This window comes from Hakea prostrata, chromosome 7 (genome assembly GCF_041222555.1).
Source record: "Hakea prostrata isolate BN-2017 chromosome 7, UWA_Hpros_2, whole genome shotgun sequence".
Taxonomy (NCBI): Eukaryota; Viridiplantae; Streptophyta; class Magnoliopsida; order Proteales; family Proteaceae; genus Hakea; species Hakea prostrata.
In genome coordinates this window covers 28,348,215-28,371,089 of record NC_142606.1, presented here as the reverse complement: position 1 = coordinate 28,371,089, position 22,875 = coordinate 28,348,215, and the positions used below count along the sequence as shown (strand labels likewise).

General features: G+C 37.8%; 1 protein-coding gene across 3 annotated transcripts in view; it reads left to right on the top strand.

Moving 5' to 3' along the window:
- The window catches only part of LOC149010849 (potassium channel KOR1-like), an 88,059-nt gene that overhangs the window by 48,448 nt on the left and 16,736 nt on the right, over positions 1–22,875 (top strand). For all 3 annotated transcript variants that reach the window (XM_089164036.1, XM_089164034.1, XM_089164033.1), the window contains exons 6-10: positions 894–1,189; positions 2,513–2,593; positions 8,327–8,425; positions 8,680–8,901; positions 10,225–10,413. In XM_089164036.1, coding sequence (XP_089020162.1) covers positions 894–1,189; positions 2,513–2,593; positions 8,327–8,425; positions 8,680–8,901; positions 10,225–10,413 — 887 coding nt within the window. The remainder of the gene's footprint in view (positions 1–893; positions 1,190–2,512; positions 2,594–8,326; positions 8,426–8,679; positions 8,902–10,224; positions 10,414–22,875) is intronic.

Genomic DNA, 22,875 nt, shown 5'->3' with positions numbered 1-22,875 from the left:
AATTGATGCTCGTACGTGATTTTCTGTTCCCAATTGAAGAGCATGACCTTTGTAAGCCATTCTTGCATTCTCCCTTACTGTAAAACACGGACAATCTGGTTTTCATCTTTCCTCCCCCTGATCAGACTTGCTCTGATACCAATTTTATAGGAATCCACCTATGTGGATTACACAGAAACAATTACAGAAAGTAAAGAGATAAACCTGGCATTGATGGTGCCAATAACCCCATACAACAACATTGCTGCCTCACAGCCAAAGGCTGCCCAACACTCTAAAACAACTGATGCCCTCTTCACATTTCCCCTCGATTTATCTCCCACAATGAATCAATTTTGGTAACTACCCCCACTCGCTTTTCTCCCTAGGTCCTGCCCCCCAGGCACTAACAGTAATTTAAATTAATCAATCAAGCAAATGAAAAGTTGGATGTTCATATATCTTAGGTAACCAATGTGTTCAGAAGGGATAAAATAGGGTGGCCACTAAGTTTCAGCCCCAAATGACCCCTAATACCCCTCCAGTCATGGGAAAAAAAATTCCATTAACTTGATTGGATCTCGAGCGAACTCATTTTTTTTTTTAGTTGATGAGCTGGGGCTCGAGATCCCGATCTTGAACCATGCCAGTGAGGCATCCAAGACGACGAAGACATGTAGGTGTTGCCTTGACAGTTCTGTTTGTTGTCGTTTGTTTCATTGTTGAACTAGGGAGAGGATCTCATTGCCCATGTGTATATATACCTCTTAATATGTGATTTATTTATCATGTGCACTAGTAATTCCTTGTATTTGGATGCATGAGAAAAAGTATGGTTTATACAAGAGCAAAGACACACTCATGGTGTTTCTTTTTACCATTGAGCTTCTGATTCTGTTCTCTTTGTGTTACAGGTTATGGAGATGTGCATGCTGTCAATGTCAGGGAAATGATATTCATCATGATTTATGTCTCCTTCGATATGGTTCTCGGTGCTTATCTTGTTGGCAACATGACAGCATTAATCGTGAAAGGATCAAAGACAGAAAAATTTAGAGATAAAATGACAGATCTGATCAAATATTTGAACAGAAACAAGCTTGGCAAAGATATCCGTAGCCAGATCAAAGGCCACTTGAGGTTGCAGTTCGAGAGTAGCTACACTGAGGCTGCTGTTCTTCAGGACATCCCAGTATCTATTCGTGCCAAGGTAATATGCAGTTGTAGAAACTCTTTTCTTGACTGAAATGTTTAGTAGTTCATCCATTCGTATTGTGCCTAAATTTTTTTTATCCATTTGTATTGTGCCTAAAATTTGCTAACTTTCTCTTTATTCTTTTTAATTGAATATTATCTGGGACCTAGGGAAGCTCCTAACCTTTATTTAGAAATCAACAAGAAACAGAAGTACAACAAAGAGGGGGAGGGAATGGAGACTATACCGCCATTTCCCCACCCCAGAAATCCAGAACACACTCACTCAGAGGCGATATTAGAACCACCCCAGGCTAGAACAGTGACAATCTAAACACTTGTAAACCTGCTTTTTCTTCCCTCAATATATAACCTAAGTCCTGACTCCTGAAAGATTTGTTGATCGGCATGACTCAAAGTTAGATGAGGCACCACATTCCAGATTCCCCAAAAGATAAGCTAGACAGTTACCCTCCCTATGGGTTAAGTTTATATCAATCCCTAGGGAGTCAGATAAGACCAGCACCTCCTGGAACCAATACCTAAAACTCCACAGATAGCAAGCTCTTTAGAGTTACTATCCTGACAATGTTAGCAAAGTCTGAATGACATACCACCCCAAATACCCTAAATTGGCCCACAACTTCAAACCATTGAGTAGGGTTCTCATTTCTGCATCTGGAATAGTGCTGTAATCATGGAAATAAAAAGAAGCCACAATCGGACTGACATTCTGGTCCAGAATTTGTTCTTCTCCTCCATTTACACATGGTTTTCCTTTACAACTCTTAACCATGACGGGACAGAAAATAGAAACTTCTGAGCCAAATATTTTTTGTAACCGGGCTTTTCAGGTTGATAGCTTTGACTTGCCAATTATTTTTAGTATCGTTGATTGATGTAAGTTGTGCTATTTAAAAGAATTGCTACAGCATTAGTTTAGTTGGTGAAAAAACATTCTAAAGGAATCCTATGGAGAGGTTAATCAACTGTTACAGACGAATGGATTTTCCATGTGATCTTCTCTTTCTTTTGCCTGTGTTTGCATCTCTCTCTCTCTCTCTCTCTCTCTCTATCTATCTATCTAAATATATGTGCTTTGTTTCTGATTTTCCCACTGAAATCTGAAGCTCCCTTCTGAAGCCAGGTTGCTCTTACAGGTGAAGAAATCTATATTTTGCTTGATCCATCATTTCAGTTCAAATTGCATTAGAGTTATGAAGTTCAATACCTCTTGTACCTATGATATCCTTGATAGAGACTTTCTTTTCTTTTCTATGTGACTTGTTTCAGTATTTCACACATAAACCATAAAAAAATTTTGTTGTCACTCTGACAGATTTCACTCAAGATATACAAGCCATTCGTTGAAAAGGTTTCTCTATTCAAAGGATGCTCTTCAGAATTCATCACTCAGATTGTAAGTAAGTTGTTGATAAATGTGATTACCAGTAATTGCACATACGTAGACACTACAAGAAGCAAGTTTTCTCGGTGGGGTAGTGCAGCCCCTACATGTCGAGAGCCAAATGGAGTGCACATGCCAGCATCAACAGACAATCATTACCACCTATCATTGGGGTGGGGCAATCATTCTGACACTCATGTGTCTGGGTATGGTGGGGTACACTTCCCCATAGATAACATTTTTCCCTACAAGAAGCATGGTTTATATTTTTATAATCCTTGTCCATGAAATTTGAGAGTCCAACTGAAGTTACAGAATTATTGTTGTTCAGCAAAAGCCAAACTTTTGTCACTTTCATGCTGTTCTTTTTCATTTCTTATTTTTGGGTTGGAAATAAAAATGTTTTTACTGCTGTTAAAGGTTTGTATCTCATCTGTGCTGTGTTTTTTCTTTTATTGTTACCTTTTACAGGATGCTTTGAACTTATATTAAGAGGAAAAAGAAAAAGAAAAAAAAAAAAACCCCATAAAAACATATGTTATTTGTTACCATCCCAGATCTTTGTAACGGTCCAAGCAACTGAGACTGAACAAGAAGAAACTGAGAAGAAACTCAGAGAGAATGAGAGAGAAGAGGAAATCACAAGCTTAGAGAAGAGGCCTGCGATTAGGGTTGATTTTCCTCTACTCACAGGGCACAGTTTTTTAACAGTTCAAACCATAATCAGAAGTCCTTTTTTGCCCTTATTGAATGACGGCAGATCTATGAGAATAAAACAAGTGAAACAGCCCTAAACTAATATTGAAAAACTAAGACAAAATAACCCTTTTCTGTACCACAAAGACTGGAAGTCTCTGCTCTTTTGTGACTTCAATGTTATTTTTCATAAAGTATTACTCTACTGGATCAGGATGAAACATCTTTAATTTCATTAAGACTGGAAGTCTCTGATCTTTTGTGACTTCAATGTTATTTTTCATAAAGTATTACTCTACTGGATCAGAATGAAACATCTTTAATTTCATTCACTTCTGTCAACTAAAATAGGACCAAAATCTGATTGTTTTTGGGGAAAAAATTGACCAATCTTATCCTTTCTAGAAGTCTTTATTCCTCCTTTTGCATGAAGATTGGGCATTCTTATCCAATCTGGACTCCTGGCCATGGCATAGACAAAATTCTGCTGTTTCGGGTGAATGCATGTTTGCGGCTTGTGTGTTCCTGGCTTCCTGCACACTCTGTATGTATAAGCTATTAGGCTTCTCTTCAAAGTTCCTTCTTTCTATAGTTTGGTGGTATTTTGGCCCATTCTATATTCAGTCTTAAAATTTGGAAAACCTTGACTGTTAGTTTTAAGTGAAGAGTGTTCATGACAGAGACTGGTCGATTATCTCTAGATTTATTTGAACCAATGAATGTTCCATTGATACTACTGTCCTTCCTTGAGTTCCCTCTTTCTTCTCATTTACTAATCTTACAATTTTAAAATATGTTTCTATTAATAACTTTTTTGGCAAGTAAGAATTTTGTTAAAGAAATGAAAATAGAAAGAAGGCATCCTCCTGGAACCCCTTTAGAAGATGGTAAGGAGAATCCAAACATGGAGGGCATTACCTCCTGACCAGTATCCTGAATAGGAACATAAACCCAATTGCAATCTGCAATAAATGTGCGCAGCTGTATCCATTTGAATCAGTTCAACTAGCTCTCTACCAAACTTTCTGCTGGCTTAGGTGATCCCCTGTTATGTAATCCACTGGCTGGTTATGTGTCCTCCACATTTGTCTAAACTCTACCTCTATTAACACAGCAACCTCTTTCAAAAGGCTCCCTTTATAGCTTGGCACTTCCAAGGTCCTTGGATAGCCCCATTAAGAATATCCACTGCCAATTTAGGATGAGATCTGATGGATACCTCCAAATACCTTCTTGAATGCAAATATCAATCCTTCTATCGATGGCTTGTGATTCCATTGACGGATATCTCTTCCTCTCTACCAGCATATGCCATATAGGACTGCTGACATTAGTCCTTAGTTCCACACCATATTTAGCTGATGAGTTCAATAATGCTCCACTAGTGTGCAAAGAGATCAAGTTTGAAAAAGGCCTAAATCAGGAACATGCCTTTGGAATCCTAGTCTTCCAAGCCACCTGAATGTTCCACTTCTCAGTTTATAGAAGAAACTTGGGCAGTCCGTTCACTGGCAAAATACATAGTAGCACATTTCACCTTCACATCATCCACGATGTCTGCAATTAACCGTGCTGCTGGCCTATTTTAGCTGTTCCTAAGTTTCTAAAAGTTTGTTGGGAGAGCTCTGCCAGAGGTTGCTGCCATGTGCATTTCAGGCCATCTTTCCATTAGTGGTTTCTTTGCTTGATTGATTGGTAGTTTGATTCTGGTTTGAATCAATTGATTTTGATTATATGGTTTGATTCATCGGTTATTATAGATTGATTGTTTGATTAATGAAGTTTTTGATTGATTGGATCAGAACATGGGTAAGAGTTTTTCCTTTTCATTCATGCTTTTACGGTTCTGGTTTTTTAGGGGATAACCAAAGGTCTAATTGTCCTTCCCTGCCTCTCTGGCAGGGAAGTGGATGTCATGGAGTGAGTTATTTGCTGATAGCGATGATAGGGGATCAGAGAAAGGCCTGAAGCTGGAGTTTATCCATACAATCTTTAGGGACGAGTCAACGGAGCTTTGTGTAATGCTTCTGCAGTGCAAGAAGAAGTGAACAAATGGAGGGGGCATTGGTAGGCCACTTCATTGCAGGAAGGCCTAGTTTCCCCTTTTGCAAAGGATATGTTGTTGAAGCAATGGAAGCCATCTGGTATTGTATCTGTTAACTTGTCTCAGAGTGGGTTCTTTGTTTCCAGAATCAGTCTTGAGGCAGATTGTACCGAAGTATTGGAATGAGGGCCATGGTTTGTGCAGAAAAAGCCTTTCATTGTGAGACTATCTCGCTAATCAATAAAGGTGGCCCACCATTTAAGAAAAGTGGTTATTATTTAGTTCTCCCATTCCCTTAGAACACTCCACATCTGAGTCCATCACTCACAGTCTGTGGACCACACAATTCTATCTTCGATCCGAGGCCCACAACAGGCAGCTGCAAGAGGAGACTCCTTTCCAATATGAAAATCTTCTCTATCCTCTACAAAATCCTGTCTTATCGAGTCTTCTTTTTATTGGCTATTCATTCTAGCGTATCATTAGGCCAATGAGCTTTTGCAACCTACTTGTCAAGATGTCGCTTAAGCACCAAAGTGCCATGATCGCATAGGTGGGCACCTTGTACTCGTTGGTTGCCTTGTTAGTGTCAACTTGCATCTTGACCCCGTCCCGTGCCTTGGTTCACCTAGACTAGCTCTGTAACAGGTAGCCTCACTAGGGGTTGACGGCCAATAACCGAGATCTTGTAACGGAACCAGCTCAATTATAATATTCTTCTATTAATATTTTGTTATTCATTCTGGTGTATAATTAGACTAATTGACTTCTGCAAGCTAGTTATCAAGATTGCCTGAGCACCCAGGTGCCTTGGTTGCCTTGGTGGGTGCCTTGTACTCATTGGTTGTCTTGTTGGTGTCACCTTGCATCCATGACATTCTCCAATGCCTTGGTTCCCCTAGACTCCATGTGGTGTAGCCTTACAGGGGTGAGGGCCATTAAGCAAGATCTTGAAAGTTGAAGCAGAACCTGCTAAATTGGTAAAAGAGAGGGTTTCTTAAAATTTCAGATAGGAATGACTTAGGGGAGGTGCTCAGAATGTTTGTATGACTTTGGATTTGGATGGTTTGAAGTTAGGGCTCAAACCAATCTGTATACAGAAAGTAGTCAGTTTGTCACTGAGAAGTTTTGACATAGAATGGAAAGAGAAGGTGTAAGTGGAGATTATGTGGATGGATGGCGATATGATTTGAGTGAGGAAGGGCTTGGTCTGCAATTAAACCTTGCTGCTGCTGATCTTGCTCTCCAATGGATCAATTTGTATGAGGAAGTGAAGGCTGAAACCAACGCGACAATGGAATCTTGGATTTTGAACACCAAAAAATAATGGGAGTTGCTCCCATAAGTGATAAGCTTCGAGAAAGTCGTTTGAGGTGGCACGGCCACGTTCAACGGAGACCTATAAATTCCCTTGTATGGAGAAGTGATATAATCCATATTGAAGGAACTAGAAGAGCTAGGGGTAGACCTAAGATAACCTTAGGAGAAGTGGTGAGAAAGGATATGTATAGCTTAGGCCTTGTATCTAACATGGCCTCGAATCCATGTAGCCGACCCCATTTAGTTGGGACAAGGCTTATTGTTGTTGTTGTAAACACCAAAAAATAATATTTTCTTTGGACTTGAAACACCAAAGATCCGGGGGCTTGGACTTCAAAGAACAAAAATCCCTCAGTCTGGACCTGAAACACCAGAATGGCATTCAGAAAATAAGAACACTCGACTGCAGAGCAGAAAATTTAGAATAATAACTTGTCTTCGTACCATCCACCCAGGGGGAGAGGGTTTGTTACATAGAGGCCAAAGGCCTAATACAAGTTGTGGAAGAGAAAGGACTTACAAGTCTTGACTCTAAAAGGAAAACAGTCCATCACTTGTGCATGATAAAATACTGATAACTGAATAAGAAAACACCCTTCTGCCATTCACTTGAATCGGGCCAGAAGTTACATTAATAAACTAGACAATTGAATCAAAAGAAAAATAGTCCTTACTAGGAGTCATCTGGTCCATTATGATCCAAACGAATGTACCCAATTGATTTTAGTGCGCTGCACTCCTAACTGCCCATCAATTTTGTCTTTAATCTTGAATAACAAAATCTATTTTTTGATTCTGTACTCAGATCATCCTTTTTTTCCTCTCTGCCACATGTTTCTATTGCGTGTATTTTGCCCATATCTTCACTTCGGTATGGACAAACTGTCTTAAACTGTCTTTCAAGTGTATTTTGTATATTTTTCTTGCTTGACTCCCATACCAGCATCAGCTGCTATGATGGCTTTAAGGGCGGCTTCTGTCCAACTTCCAAAAGCTCTCCTGCAATAGAGAAGCTCCAAATCATGCTGGCCAGTTAGGTTCTTGATTGAACTTTCTTTGGGTATTGAAAACTTCTTGGCAGAACATATGTTCATAAGTGTCTGGTTTTCCTTATATCTACTCCTTTATTTCTCCATTTTTATGTCATTGATCTCTGTAATCCTTGGTTCCTTGATGTATACAGCCTGGAGCATTTGCTTTTTGTCTACGTCGTTTTAATCGATAAGTAAGAACATTTGAAAGGTAGTCCAATGATAAAAAATTTTGTTCTGTCCATGCAGAAAAACATTGATGATTGATTTCAAATTTTCTAATGTAATACATTACACTTGCACATGGTACCATGGGTTATTACTTCTATGCGAAATTATGGCTGGTGGTGAATTCCTCATGGTTTCCATTTTTGCATTGTTATAAAGTTCCTAATTAATACGTAGGTTCAGTCCTGATTCAAATGAATTTATCAAACTGTCCATGTTGATTTTAAATATTTTATTTTTCTATCTGACTAATTTAATTTATTCACTTGTTTCACAACATCTTGGACAAATATGTATGCTACTCAAAACTTTTTATTTTATTTTCCACTGTTAATTCAGCTTACTTTTGAAACGCAATGTTATATTCAAAGCATGGAAGGTTATTATTTATTCTTAAATTTTTTTTAATACATTCTTCCCTTGCAGGTAGTCAGACTTCATGAAGAACTTTTTCTACCAGGAGAAGTAATAATGGAACAGGGCAGTGTAGGGGATCAAATCTATATTGTCTGTCATGGCATGCTGGTATTAATTATTTACCCTTCAAAAATTTTATGCTTAACTACTTTATTATGTACACTTGTACTTCAGCCAAAATATTTCCTCACATCCATTGGGTTGGTTATTATCATTCTAAAGTTCTTTCTACCTAAATTTTTATTCCTGTCGGACTTATGATTTCGCTAACTGATCTTTAAAGCACACTGATTTCGTTTTTAGTTTTCCCATTTCAAGACGCAAAATTTGTAAATGTGCTTTCAACTAGATGATCTCTGCAGGAGTTGGTTGGCATAGGGAAAGATGGATCAGAAGAGACTATTTCACTTCTGCATCCTTATAGTTCATTTGGGGAACTTTCCATCCTATGCAACATTCCTCAGCCTTATACAGTTCAAGTTCGAGAGCTTTGTAGGCTCCTGCGGATTGATAAACAATCCTTCACGAGTATTTTACAAATATACTGTTTTGATGGAAGGACGATTTTCAGCAACCTTCTAGAGGTACTTTTATCCATTTCTATTTATGTTGAATCAATCTCCATAGTTAACATTCATTTTTGGTCCCTCTAATTAGCTTTTAAGAAATTATGGATCAAATAATAATAGTACTCTCTAGGTGATTTGTATTGAAGTGTTCCCTGTCCAACCTAAAAGCTTAAGCTATTAGGCACAGACTCCCAATTGGTGTATGAAAAGCATTCAAGTCCAGAGTTTTCCAAGATGGGATTACTGCTAATACTCCCCATCACATGTTGATTTCTTCAGGGCAGAACATATGGCATGCGTGGCTCTCTCTCTTTTCGGGTGATTAAAGTGGAATCTAGGTAAGAGTGTTAGGAAGAAGGAAGAAGATGAGATAAGAGTAAGGAGAAGATGTACCCCCCCCCCAAACCCTAAAGGAAAAAAAAGAAAAAAAAAAAAAGAAAAAAGAAAAGAAAAGGAGTAAGGAGAAGAATGAAACATTGAAATGGAGAGGAAGAGAATCCATTGGAAACTAGTTCATGTATTCTTCTATAAACCTATATTACTTAGTAATAATAATGAAGCAATTTCATACATATCCTTGGGAGGTAAAAGTTAAAATCATAAAAATACAATAGAAGCCAACTAGACAATAATCTAGTTCATACATGAAGTCTAAAAGATAGTACACAAATCTTTTATGACTTAGGGATGTAATAGCTCAAACTGTGTTGAAACGTCTAACCAAAAAGCTTAGGCTATTGGACTTGGAGACCCTATGAATATATTGTGGCATCCAAGGCCCCAGAGTTTTCCATTGTGAGAGGAAACATTTTCTTTCTTTCTTCTTTCTTCTTCTTCTTCTTCTTCTTCTTCTTCTTCTTCTTCTTTTTTTTTTTTTTTTTTTTGGGGTGGTGGGGGGGGGTGTTTGGGTGTAGTCGGGTGGGATGGGTAAACTTGTTGTATTAAGAAGAACAAGTTAAAAAATAGGCAATCTGCTGGACCCCCTATGGAGGTGGGTAATATTAAAACCAAGGACATTCCCTTATACCCATTATCCGAAGCCAGAAAATGGAACCAGTTACAATCTGTAATAAATCTGACTCCACATCCTTCTGGACGAGTTCCATCAGTTCACAAGGAAATTCCTTATGTCCCTAATGTAACTGAACGATGACCAACTGCACTCCACTGTTTGTTTTTTTTCTCTACACGCATGTAAACTCCTCCCTATGTAATATGGCAGTCTCTCTGTTGTAATAAATGTTCATTTCATGCATTTTTTTCCTTCTTCCTTACTGAGAGTTATTCATGTAAATAAACTTTTGTGTGCACTATCGCTAATACCCTGTCAACTGACAGGGAAAGGAATCCAACATTCGGATAAAGCAGTTGGAATCCGACATCACACTTCATATTGGAAAACAAGAGGCTGAGCTTGCTTTGAGGGTGAACAATGCTGCTTATCAGGGAGACCTATACCAACTTAAAAAACTGATCCAAGCAGGAGCAGATCCAAATAAGATAGATTATGATGGAAGATCCCCCTTGGTGAGTGATCAACACAAAGTTATTGTCATATGTTAAGTTTGTTTCTTTGCTTCAACTCTAAGCATTAATTTGGTACCCAAAACTGTGAAAGGCATTCAGGAATATGGTTGTGACTATAAGTTGGCCTGCGATTCGCCATTTTTCTTTCTTATACTTGTGGTTTGCTGTTTAAGCCTTTTGAAGTTCAGTGGCAACACTATTTGTCCTTAGTGCTGTAGATTATATTTTCTGGTTTAGTTTGTTTCTAATTAATATTTTCTTCTTGTAAATCTGTCGCAAGATACTAGAGGTAGTGCCCTTGTTTGTTAAAGTAGGTAACTCTTGAATAACGAAAATCAAAAGTGGATAAAACTGGACATGGGCCCCAAACATCAGTGTCGACTAACAAGAAGGGCTAGTCAGACCTTTTATTAAGATTTTTTTTTTGTTGGGGGGGGGGGGGAATAGCTGATAGGGGTGGAGGTTTCCAGTCGGATAAGACTCACATGGTAAATTTGAAAGTATACAATTCAAGGATCTATGAATTTTAAATTATCTATGGATGGCCCAAATGGCAATGAATTGGGTGAGGATTGGAGATGCCAGAACAAGCCACAAAGGTGGAGTCTTCAAACAGGTAGAATCCCCCAAATTCCTGGTCTCTACCAATCGTCTGCTTTATATGCAATAGCTAAGAAAGAAGGTAAGGTAACAATGATAAGTGGTGATGATTTTGTGGACATCTAACAAATTAAAAGGGAAGTAAGGTTAATATAGAACAGAGGATATGGCCTGGGGGGGGGGGTTGAACAGGTTCATGTGCCGTTAACATTGGCATGGACCCATTTTCTTGATTGACAACGGATGATGATGGATTAAATGAAGAGAAGTAACATGAACTACCTATCATATGATCAGATGCTCCTGAATCAATGACCCAGCGGCGAGAAGTGGATGAAAGGCATGCAGTGTCATTACCTGTTTGAATGAAGTTTGCCTAGGTGTCTATGATTGGGCTGCTTGAAGTTGTTTAATTCGCATGTAGTCTGCGGGCTTCAGTTCAAGCTGTGTGGGGGTTAGGGTAGGCTCCAATGAAGCAGTATTAACAATATGTGATTGTAAAGGGTTTCCCACGTAGCTTCGAACAGAAGCATTGAATATGTCCAGGTCATCCACAATAATGGCAAGTTTCGGGATCCCTTGAACTATTAGTAGAGGCTTGTTACCAGCAAGGAAAAAATTTTGGTCGAAACCTTGGCCGAATTTTTAGGTTTCGACCGAAATTTCGGTCGAAACATGTGATTTCTTTTTGAAATTTTGACCCTAGGTTTCGGGCCTTATATGACGTCCATTTCATTTGAGTTATTGCCTCCTACCTATTTACAGCATAATAAACACAATGGAACTAGTATTTTGCCAAAAAAAAACCATTGAAAATTTATCATTCAACTATACTAACAAATGACTGGTTCCGACAAGTAAAAATTGTATTGCATACAGGCATAGAATCATTAGCATACATGAATTGTTTGGTAGAATGGTTACATATACAACAAGTCTACAAAATAAAATGACAACTAGATCAAATGATGATGTCTCACATATATTAAGTTGAAGCCTATATATCATATATACATACATAAAATAAAAATACATAATTTTAGAAAATAATTATTTAAATCAGAAAATGAAAAAATGTGGCAAATAATAAAAAATAAGTTTAACAAAATACAATTATAGATTATAGTCCTAGGCTAAACATATATTAATTTCAAGGCAATACAAGATCATTTAAGGCATGAACAAAACAAAAATAAAAAAAAGGGGAAGTTTGGAACTGTTGGGTATGGCTCATGCTTCACATTCTATTGCTGCCAAAGTTTCCTTTGTAGTTGTTGTGGCTTAGGAGGTGTTTGGAGGCAAAATATGAGCAAAAGAGGTGTTTGAAGGCAAAGGAGTTGTGGAAATTAGGTGAAAATGGGATAGAAATCAACAAAAACTGAGGAAAAACAAGTTGAAATGTTGAAATGGTCGAAATTTCGGTCGAAACCTCCGAAATGCTCGAAATCTGTCACATTTCCGAAATAATTGGAATTTCGTTTAGTTTTTGAAAAATGCATACATTTCGGCCAAAATTTTGACAATTTCGGTCGAATTTTCTTCTATGGTTACCAGCATTTTTTTCTTCTAGATATACCTCCATGATTTTGTCATGTTCCTTGTCCTTCTAAAGAACAGTGACTAAGCTTAAATGTGGCAAGTGCTGATTTATCATTTTGTGAAGTGTCATGAGGATTCTGCTTTGCTACCTAGAGAATTTGTGAGAAAGTGTCTGCCAAATCTCCTCAAATAATTTGTCAACATACTGAGTCGAATTCCTGTCAAAGGCCTCCCAAGAAGCCTATCACATCAAGCTGTTCTTGTTGTTCCTGCATTGTTATTACATTAGAAGAGATGGTTATATGGAGTTCATTTTTTTATATATCTTTTTAAAATCAGCAAAATACTGAGTTACAGGTATACCGTTCCTATCAAGTATCAACCTAATAGTACTCCTGTGATTACTCATGTATTCTTGACAGATTATTTTGACCAGAATATAACATATTTAACTATCCCCACAAATCTTTCATTGTATTCAAGTGAGTTACTGTGTTAAACAATCCATAATATGATCAGCCATGGAGTTAATATCTGCCCTAAAATTCATGCATCCATATTTTTTCAATTTTCATCTCCTTGGGGGCTTATTGAGCAAGTGGGATTTCTGTCCACTTCCAGTGGCAACAACTTTAACTATAGTTTTCTACTGATGAAAGTTAGAATCTCCTTCTAACTTCTTTTCAGTCAAGCAGTATGAAGATGAAGAGACAACTTTGGTCATTTCAGTCTTGGGTTTAGAAGCTAAGGATGAATAGACTATTATCCCCAGATCTAAACTACCTATCAGGTATTATCCCAAATACTGAGATTCAGAATTATAGAACAGACTATATCCCCAAAACTGAGCTAAGGACATGAACTAGACCTGAACTATTATCCCCTAAACTGAATTATCAAATAGCTGAATTCCCAAACCAGACCCACTTTGAACAGGAATCTGAGATTTTTCTAAAAGCAAACTACAGAACAAATCATCTTCCCAAAGTGGAACTAAAAATAAGAACAATAGGCAAGCAGCACCGATATATCCCCAGAACTTGTTGCATTATTTTTAATATAACAAAGATAAAAGTTACATTTTTCTTTGATTTAGTTAAGTGCATGAATTTGTCCTTTATTTCTTAGGAAATTGTATTTATTTAGTCTCACATTGGAAACTGAGGAGTTGAAATTTGAATTAATTAATTGGTGCTTCCTATTAATCTTTATTTATGATAATTGGACACTCTAATGCATATGTGCGGTGTACGAGTGTCCGAGCGCACATGCAGGTGCAGCGTGGGTAGTGAGTTGTTTAGGTGCTTTTGATGCATGCACTTGGCACTTGGCATGCTTGTATTGCTTCAAGTGGGATCTGATTTGGACCGTAGATTTTAATCAAGGTTGATCAAGGGTGATGGAGATAGATCCATCAAAATTTAAGAAACTCCAACGGTTAGATTAGCTGCCATGATACCTGTTATAAAATTGTACTCACATCCATTCGGAAGTTCAATCTAGGTTGTCAAATCGTGCGGCAGAATGATCAACGGTTCAGATTTGAACATGGAAAGTGGTATCTCTACAAACAGGTACTTGTATGGATGGATATTGACTGTTCAACATAGGTACCTTAATGTTGATAAAAGTACCTCCAGTTTTACAACAGATAATTTTATTGGAAAATCCAATCTCTTTGTACTCGGATATTTTGTCTGTGTTTTGCAAAATTTGAAAAACAACCTTAAGTTGGGCAACTTTGCTTCCTAGGTTATGGATCGCTAGTACCATATAGCACCTTCTATAGGGGTGAATTACATCTTAAGGACAACGACTTCTATAATGTGCCTGAAATTGCCAGCTTTATTCATACTATTAAATCTCTCTCTTTTGCTATTTTATTGGATGCTATGTAGAATACCTACCTCACAGAAGATACAATGAGCAAGAAGTTCCTTGCAAATAAGTTTTTCTAGTACACTATTTTTTTTTATGGTAGACAATAGAAAAGTGATGGAGTAGTTCTATAAAGTGAATGAAATCGTCAAGATGGTATGAAAATGGATGAGATCATTATTATCTCAACCATTTTAGATATGCTGCTTGCCTCTTGGAAAGACTACATGAAAAGTTTGAAACACAAGATGGAAGATGTCACTCTTGTAGAATTAGAGAGTGATATGCAAATTGAAGAAGAGGACGGAATATGTGAGGGTACTAATGCTTCTAAAGTTCTTGTTGTGGAGGAAGTCAAAGACCCTAAAGGGAAGAAAAATTATGACAAAGGTTAGAGGAAGAGAAAGGGGAACTCAAATCTTGAATCTAACAACAAACAAAAGAAAAAGGGTCGTTGTTATCACTAGGCCAAAATGGGTCATATCGAGAAGGAATGTTGACTTCTATAAAAGAGATCAGATTAGGATAAGGTTTTAAATTTTGGTGTCTTGGTGTAGACCAAAATGAAATGATGGCCGAAACTAAAAAGGTTGAAATTTCACCGAGATTCTCAAAATCTCACCAAAATTTCACCGAAGTTTCATTGCGGCAATCCTTACTTACCCTTATGACACTTTGTTTAAGATGGATTAGTTGCTTTTTGAGGATACCTACAGTAGGGTAGTGTCCGACTATAGGGAGCACTATATGGGTTCAATGACATGCACTGAGTATGTCCACCGTTCGCAGAGGCAAGCCTACGGGTTGAGACGATGAAGCCACCACAACACAACACAACACAACAACAAATATTAGGTTATTAACAAATGTGATATGTATTGCAAATTTGTAATTCATTCCTATATTGTGTTATGCACTTATATTGTTTTAATCGTGTACTATTGACTATTGACTTCTGCATTGTACTTGACTACTTGTCTACTGAATTTTGGTTGTTGGCTTTTTTGTTGTATTTTAATGAAGATCTTAGTGTTCTCTTGCGTCATATCCATATTTACATTGGTTCGAATTCATGTTCAGACTTCCAGTTTCACTCACATACAATCGGGCATGTGTTGATTTAGAACACCACTTTGGGTTAGGTTTTTAGCAAAAATTAACACTCTTAGTGTGTTTATTGGCCTCAAATTAGGCTGGAGACCAAAAACCAGTCCAAAGTGACCCCAAAAACCCATCAAGATGAAGGGTTAAAGCTTAAAAGAAAGATCCAAAATTTCGGGCATCTTGGTACTGAAACTCGAATGACTGAAATTTTGAACGTGGATGAGAAGAACAACTATAAGGAGAACCTAGTGGCTATGGATGCGTCCAAAATCTGCTCAGCCCTTGGATCTCCACGTGATGTCCGCACGGCGTCATGTGGGGGTCGGGAGTCCACCTCCGGGCTAGTCGGTTGATGAACTTAATCCAACGGCTCGCTGGGAGCTATGATAAGAGGAAGGTGTTGTCGGCCTGTTTGGATCTTCGTGTCGGTCTCGGATGTTTCTTTTGATGTTGATGTCCTCCTTGTTGGTGTGGGTTTTATGGTGTGATCTCCTTCTTGGTGACTGGCCTTCTTCGGTGTCGTTGGTCTTTCTGATCCGTTGGGTGACTTTACTAGTTTGGGCTAGTGGGCTCTGGTAACGTTGGTTGCGATGTTATCCCTTTGATGATGATTATCCGGCGTCTTTGTCTCTTCATCGGGGTGATTACCCTAATCCATAAGTAAGATTAGGGCACGCTTGCGCCGAATAATCTTTCTTGTTCAGCAAGCCATCTTCGATCCGGTTCGCTCGGGAGCGTCGGTTTTCTCCGTCTCGCGGGGGGTCGGCCGGTTGCCCGGTCGATCATACTCTCCTATCACTATGATTTCTGAATCCAATCTTCTTAGTGTTGATACTTTTTAGTGGGTCGACTTGAGTGCAATAGACATGTCTATAACAACATAAGTCTATTTTCTAACTATAAATCAACAGAAGATGGAAGCATTCTCTACATGGGAAAGACTTCAATTTCTACAGTTAAAGGTAAAGGGGAAGTGCAACTTGAGTTCACCTCGGGGTAAACCCCTACTCTAGCAAATGTCTAGCATGTCCTAGAAGTTAAGAAGAATCTTGTGTCTCAAAGTAAAATTGGGTTCAAACTTGTATTTGAGTTAGACAAGTTTGTTCTGATAAGGGTGGCTTCTTGGTGGGGAAAGGATATTTGTATGTGGGCATGTCTAAATTAAATGTTGTTCCTGTTTTGATGAATAAAGTTAATTCTACTTACATGCTTAGTGTTTTCCCTTTATATTATGGTTGATTAGGTGTGAATTTTTCAAAAAATGAATGATATTGTTAAACTCGACTTGATTCTTAAGGTTAACCATGATGTAGATAATTGTAAAACAAGCATGCTGACTAACGTAAGCAGGAAACCCTTATAAGGTTTCAAATATTCTGGATTTGGTGCATAGTGATGTTTATGATCTTTATAGTACTCCTACTTAAGGAGGGAAGTAGTACTTTGTAACCTTTATTGACGATTTTTCCAGATTCTATTATGTCTATCTCTTGTATGCCAAGTATAAAGTTTTGAAATATATTAATGTCTTCAAGAGTGAGTCTGAAAATTTTTGTCAGACAACTATCAAGTGTCTTAGGAATTATAGGGGTGGTGAATAATACTATAACCCTGAATATTTTGAAACTGTGGGCATTGTTCATGAGGTTGCTGCACAGTCTTCCCCTACTCTCCACAGCAAAATGTAATGGCAAAAAGGAAAACTAGGACCTTAATGGAAATGGTGAATCCTGTGATGTCTAATTCTGGTTTAAGTAGTGGTTTCTAGGGTGAGACATTATTAACGTGTCATATATTGAATAGAGTTCCTTTTAAAAGGAGCTAAAGGGGCACATGTGAACTTTGGAAGAAACACTCTCCATAAGGTTCATATCCATAGGGTCCATAAGTGGACCTACAAGTAGAACAAACACTCTCCATAACAGTATTATATAACTGTGACTCTGCGGGCATATGCCATCTGGATCCTTTAGAGGTGGAACCTTTGGAATTATCTGTGCTCATTGATCTTATAGAGCCCACCAAGCTCTCCGCATTAGCCGAACGGTAAGACCCATATGATGGGATGTCTTCCGTGCCATATCTGTACAGTTTCCCCTTCCCCTTCCTCGAATATGTCCACGAAACATTGCGGCCTTGATATACAACTCGACTATAGTTTGAATCATGTGTCGCAATGGTGAACTCTCTCTCACCCATGTATCTCGGTGGTCATCCTTCCCATCCCTCACTTTCACATATTGCTCATGTTGGTGATGGTCTGTCCCTAGGGTTAGTTGAATCCTAATCATGAGGTCCAACATCCCCTCCATCATCTTCATCATCATCATCATCATTGTCGGGGGATGCCTGAGTCACATCATCCTCGATTTCGGACCATATAATCAAATCCTCACACTGGGTGGATGCACTAGGGTGTGGCACGAAGGGGCAGGCTAGCTCTGCATGTGCACTCCCCTCCTAGTTCAAGAAGTCATTCACACCAGCCCCCATCTGCTCTATAATATGTCTACTAGGATGACCTACCTCCTCATCAGCAAACACTCTCCACTATCTTTGGTCCACTTAACTACTAGGTTATCATCATCATCCATCTCAAATATATCAGCCAACTCGATCATGTTACTCTCTTTGTCCATCCCCTGTCTAATATGATCCTCCCTCAATCTCATATTATAGTGTATGTAGAAAAGGTCCTCTAGACGCTTCACACCCAATCGGTTGTGCTTCCTAGAGTGGTGAGGCTGACGATGCTCCAATTTCACTCACAACCAATGGCAGAACATGTGTGGGAGAGCACTTTGCATGCAATCGTACTCGAGTGGGGTGAGTCACGGCCAAATTGTAGCCACAATTCAGCTGCAACAAACATAGACTTTAAGTCATTTTGATATTAAGTAACTAACTGAAGGATAGAATATAACTAATTAAATATGTAATGAATTAACTTACCCTCAGGGGCGGATTCTGGTCCTGATATGGCTAAGGAACGACAATAACTCCTAGTCGCATCCCTAAATGCCTTCATTTAATGTATAAAGTAAAAAAAACAATAACTAGGTTAATAACTTCGTATAAAACTATGAATTGTGAATATCAAATTACAATCTCACCTCCATAAGGATGATTGCTTGTTTAGATGGGTCTTGTTCCAACCTCTCCACTACAATTTGGATGGCATCTAAATCTTTCCTCATCCCAAGCATATCTTTGTAATGGTACTTAGGATTTACATAGTATGTTGTGTAAAAAAAAGTAAAAGTAATAGAGAATAGTTAATAATGTGATAATATAATGAAAATTAAATTGATTACTAGACTTAGCAACTCACTAGTCTTATGTAGTGGAGTTTGCAACTACTTCTCCCATTTTATTTTGGATGATGTCGAGGATTTTCTTATTGCCATGTGGGTAGACCTGAGTAACTTGCTATTTCATCCTATCTACTGCAACCCATATGTTGGTAGAGTAGGTCTTCTCTACTGATCTACCATCCTCAACACATGCACCATAGGCTATAGGCTCAAGCATCTTCACTATTATCCTCACATTATTCTAGAATGTCTTATTGAGTATGTTCAACTGTGCTCTCCTTCCTCCTATAAATGAAGAAACTTCCCAATTAAACCACTGCTTTGATGCAAACATGGTTCAAATGCCAGTTTTCCTACTCTCAAAGCTCTATAGTGCAATCTAATTAGTAGCAAATCTGGTTATGCCTAGCCTCACTAAGTCACCCTGACACCTGTCCCTTATCATCTTTAGTGCATACTATGGTTATAGATGAATGTCTTAATTTGTCGGGCTTGCTCCACAGTCTTCTTCACAATCTTAACCTTTCCTATGTCTTTTAACATTAGGTCAATGCAACAAGCAGCACATGAGTCCAAAAGAGCCTATATCTGTCCAGATAAGAATGTCTAAATTAGTAATGATTTATTAAACCATCAAGTCATCAATATAAAGTCATACAGTGTATATGTAATATGTATTGAAAAATTAAAATAAATACTAGAAGTAAAAGGATGTTTTGAATTTTGATACTTGGGTTTCTCCATCACCTTTAATACAACTTTCTTATAGTTGGAGCCATTATCAGTCACAATTTGGACCAAATTCTCCACTCCAACCTCCTTCGCCACTTGCTTCAACAATTTGTAGATGCATTGTGCATCCTTTTCTTAATGCATTTACTAACTTAAGGAACATTGTCCTCCAATTATAATTCAACATGAAATTGATGATGGATTGTCTAGTGGGACTAGTCCAAACATCAACCATTACAATCTTTTTTTTTTTTTTTTGGTAAAACATCAACCATTACAATCACTTCATAATAAGCCCACATGGGCTTCAATCCATCAATGTACTCATTCAAGTCCCATTTATACTTTGACAAATACACATTATATATCTGATGTGGGTTGGGCCCCTGTACACCACTCTCAACCCTAGCTATCTCTTTAATCATATCCTTGTAGTATGGCCTTTAGGCTGTATATGTTGGAATACTATGGTACATAGCCCATTTGGAGAAAGCCATCCCCACTTTCTCCTTCACACTTCCTCACAAGTGCTTTAACTTCCTTCACTTTTGCTTTGGCTTCCTAAATAAGGTCGGATCATTATGAAGAATATCAAGATCCGAATTTGTAGTATGTGCTGATGAAGCTTGATTACCTTTTGGGGCATGTGGGATTGGAATCTCTTCCCTCACGCTCAGACTTCTCCTCATAGGGACTTGGGAGATGCGTGTGCCTCCCATACCTGTTGGCTCTCTAGAGGACCCACAACCCATAGCCCTTTACTGCCTCCTCATGTCATCAATCCTCATTTACTCCCTACTCATCATCATCATCCTTCTCATCTGTGCAGAATTTGAGTTAGGCTCACATCTATACTCTCCTGGCTCATTTGGATCAAAATCCTTCTCTCCTAGCTCTGGAAGGTCATCTAGGCATGCATCCTCAAACTCCTCCCTCCGTATTCTCTTCTCTTTCCTCTTTTGCTTTCCCCTAGCTAAGTATGAGGTCATTGCCTTCTTGATCTATGAGGGCACCTTTACGCATCCTGTTACATCCCTACTTCCCCATCTAGATGCACCTTCAATCTAGCGGTCCCACCTCCTATGTGTTTCTTGCAATAATTGCACTCACTCATCTTCTTATTGGCTGTCAGTGGCTTCCCGTGTTGCCATGCTACATCTGACATATTTTGAAAGAGTGTCTGATACAAGAAATACACACTAAGTATATTAAAAAGTGTTACAATAAGCTCAAAAAATTACATACATGCTTTTATAAATAATCTCTTACTTTTAAAATATAACATAAATTAATTATATTTTTTATTTAAATAAATTTTGAAAGTACTTTTAAGATTTTTTAAATAATTCAAATAATAATTAACAATAAAAAATCGGATTTAACACCATCACGACAAAGATCAAGTGATGGTGTCTCGCATTCATCAATTGGAAGCTCATACATGAGTGTATTTTAAGAATATACATTTAGATTTAAATATAGAAAAATAAAAAAATAGTAGCAATATTCAAAAATTAATTTTAACTTTAGATAATTATAGATCAACACTTTAGACTAAACGTACTTTAATTTGAAAGCAATCTAAGTTGATTTGAGGCATAAACAAAACAAAATAAAAAAAATGGGGAACTTTGTTAACTCATCTTGTTTGATTATAAAAATCCCAACAATGGAGGAGCAAGAGTGGAGTTGGAATGCAAAGGAGTTGCTAAAATCAGCTCAGATGAGGGTATAAACCAAAAGAAATCAAAGAAAATGGTGGGAAGGGGGTTGAAATTGCATTGGCGGAACACTAGCGGAACTATGTGGAACCTGCGAAATTGCACTGGGCGAACATTGGTGTAACTAGTGGAACCTGCGTAATTTTGGAAGTTCTGCTAAAAAAGATGCGTTTTTATAATTGAGCATGTACCATTTTGGCTGGTACCGAAATTTTGTGTCGTATCGACAAAAATTTCGTTAAGTTCAGGTCGAAGCCTTTAACTTTTTTGGAATCTTGATAGTTTCATCTCATTTTCTAAAAATGTAGCATTTTGACTGTTTTGGTCGAAATTTATCCTGTGTATACATATAATTTTAAAAAAATACTTTAAAATCAGAAAAATAAAAATAAAATAGTTGCAATAATAAAAAATAAGTTTAACAATACACAATCCTAGATCATAGTCCTAGACTATACATATATTAATTTCGAAGCACTACACGATCATTTAAGGCATAAACGAAATAAAAATAAAAAATGAGAAGTTTGGAACTATTGGGTATGGCTCATGCTTCGCATTCGGTTGCCGATGGAGTTTCCTTTGTAGCTATTTTGGCTTAAGAGGTGTTTGAAGGCAAAAAAGAAGCAAAAGAGGTGTTTGAAGCCAAAGGAGTTGTGGAAATTAGGTGAAGATAGGATAGAAATCAACAAAATTGGGAAGGAAAAACAAGTTGGAGTTTTGAAACCTACGAAATTTCGGTTGAAACTTGGGAAGGAAACGAAATATTGGGAATTTCGTTTCAATTTAACATTTTGAAAGCATTTCGGTTGAAATTTCGCATGTTTCGACCAAAATCTATTCCATGACTATAAGAGAAACAAATGAAGAGTCTTAAACAACTAGTGCAGAACCAAGGAGCAAAAGAAAAATGATTGAAAAGTCTTTTGGCTCAGATTTCTTTATGATAATTGGAGCCAAGGATTCAGAATCCGAGTGAATTCATAGGTGTTTCCTATTAATCTTGATTTATGACAATTGGACACACTAATGCATATGTGTAGCATACGAGCAAGGATGGTGGGTGCTTTTGGCGTATGCACTTGGCACTATGCATGCTTGCATTGCCTTGAGCGAGATTTTATTTGAACCATATATTTCAATCAACGGTCTATTAAGGGTGACTAAGGTAGATTGATCAGAATCCAAGAAAATCCAATTGTCTACCCGTTATAAGATTATACTCATATCCATTCGGAGGTTCAATTTGGACCGTCAGATTATGCGGCCAAACGATCCAACAGTTCAGATTTGAAGGTGGAAAGTGGTATCTCCACAAAGAGATTATGACTGTTCTATATAGGTACCTCAATGTTGATAAGCATCCCTCTAGTTTTTGCAACGGATAGTTTTATTGGAAAATCTGAAAATCTCTCTATGCTCATATTTTGTTTGTGCTATGTGAAATCTGAAAAACAACCTTAAGTTGGGCTTCTTTGTATCCTGGGAGATGGTTCGTTGGTACCATATAGCACCTTATGGGGGGTCGAATTGCGTCTTAAGGAAAGCAACTTCTGTAACGTGCCTAGAAGTGC